General features: G+C 31.4%; 1 protein-coding gene across 1 annotated transcript; it reads right to left on the bottom strand.

Moving 5' to 3' along the window:
• Positions 1 to 214: 214 nt before the first annotated feature.
• LOC112458731 (trifunctional enzyme subunit beta, mitochondrial-like) lies at positions 215 to 1,378 on the bottom strand. The gene is made up of 3 exons (XM_025022487.1): positions 1,303 to 1,378; positions 826 to 994; positions 215 to 681 (listed from the first exon to the last, which is right to left on the bottom strand). The coding sequence occupies exons 1-3, from the start codon at positions 1,355 to 1,357 to the stop codon at positions 270 to 272; spliced, it is 636 nt and encodes a 211-aa protein (XP_024878255.1). The 5' UTR covers positions 1,358 to 1,378; the 3' UTR covers positions 215 to 269.
• Positions 1,379 to 1,384: the final 6 nt, after the last annotated feature.

Below are 1,384 nucleotides of genomic sequence, written 5' to 3'. Positions count from 1 at the left end.
TTATTCAAATTTGATGTGCGTACGTATGGTATCAAAAACCATATACCTGTACCGATAAAACATTTTTAGATGTACCAGAAGTACATCTAAAATTTTTTTACTATTTTAAAAACGAAGCAGTTTAAGACATATGTTCAAAGAACCTTTTCTTTCTAAAATAAACCAAAGAATATTTCCTTCAATTTTTTGTACTTACTTAGGAAACACCCTGTACAAACATGTATATATTTAACGTATATATTAAATGTAATTTTCTCATATATTTTCTTTTAAAAAATTGATGTAGAAAGATTATGTAAACTTACATCTGGTATGAAATGACTTGGTCTGATACTGGCCAAGAGAGCTAATTTGTTTGGCAGGGTTTTTGCCTTATTAGCTTGCAGCATTAGAGACCTCATGGATCGACTATGTCGAATTGGAATATCTGACATAAATTCTACTCCTCCTGCCACAACAGCGTCATAAACACCGCATGCGATTAAACCCATACCAGTAGTAATAGCCTGATTACTGCTAATGCATGCCATCGTTACTGTATGCGCAGGAGTGTGTTCGCTATATCCCGCGGCCAAAGCGGCCTCTCTCCCAATATTGGAAGTTCGCACTTCTTGCATCACTGTGCCATAGACAATATAATCGACTATTTCCTTCGGAAACCCAATTTTTTTTTGCAAGCTCCTAGAAATAGAAAATAACTTACTTTTACAAATAACATTTGCAATGAAAATACATAGAATGACCCTAGAACCATTTTGTAAGTAATATTTATAGAGTTACTTTTGTGATTATTTACGTTGACATATCAAAGTAAGGTTGACTTACACTAGTGAATGTCTTGCAAGATCATAAGCCAGAAGATTCTTATAGTAAGTTCCAGATTGTAAAAATGGAGTCCGTACTCCGTCAATGAATACAATATTTTTGGAGGTATTGTCACTTTTTGTAGAATAAGCCTTATTTATGGAAATTCCAGAAAAACGAGTAAAAGTTTCTGCAAAAATAATAAAACAAGATATTTATATTATATTAAATGAGATAAAGCAAATACTACAAAATGCAAGCATATATTATTAAAAATTTACCAGATCTATATTATAAATATTATATTGACTGTGAAAGTGTACAATATACAAATGACAAATAATTGTATACAATTAGGTGTTACAAAAATAAAAAAATCAAGTTGAGTATAAATACACTATTCCTAGTAGACACTCATGGACTTTGTACCAGCAAATCTGCACTTTACAATTTCAATTTAATATTTAATTGACTGTAAAAGAAAATTACTCTCCGTACCATAATTGACAATTCCCTGTCTCGCCATGAGGCAATTTTTCAAAAGAGGAAACATTGTGCGAGATACGATATTGATATTTCT

Source organism: Temnothorax curvispinosus, unplaced genomic scaffold, assembly GCF_003070985.1.
Source record: "Temnothorax curvispinosus isolate PA1 unplaced genomic scaffold, ASM307098v1 QBEX01009180.1, whole genome shotgun sequence".
Classification (NCBI taxonomy): domain Eukaryota; kingdom Metazoa; phylum Arthropoda; class Insecta; order Hymenoptera; family Formicidae; genus Temnothorax; species Temnothorax curvispinosus.
This window is presented reverse-complemented; position numbering and strand designations above follow the sequence as displayed.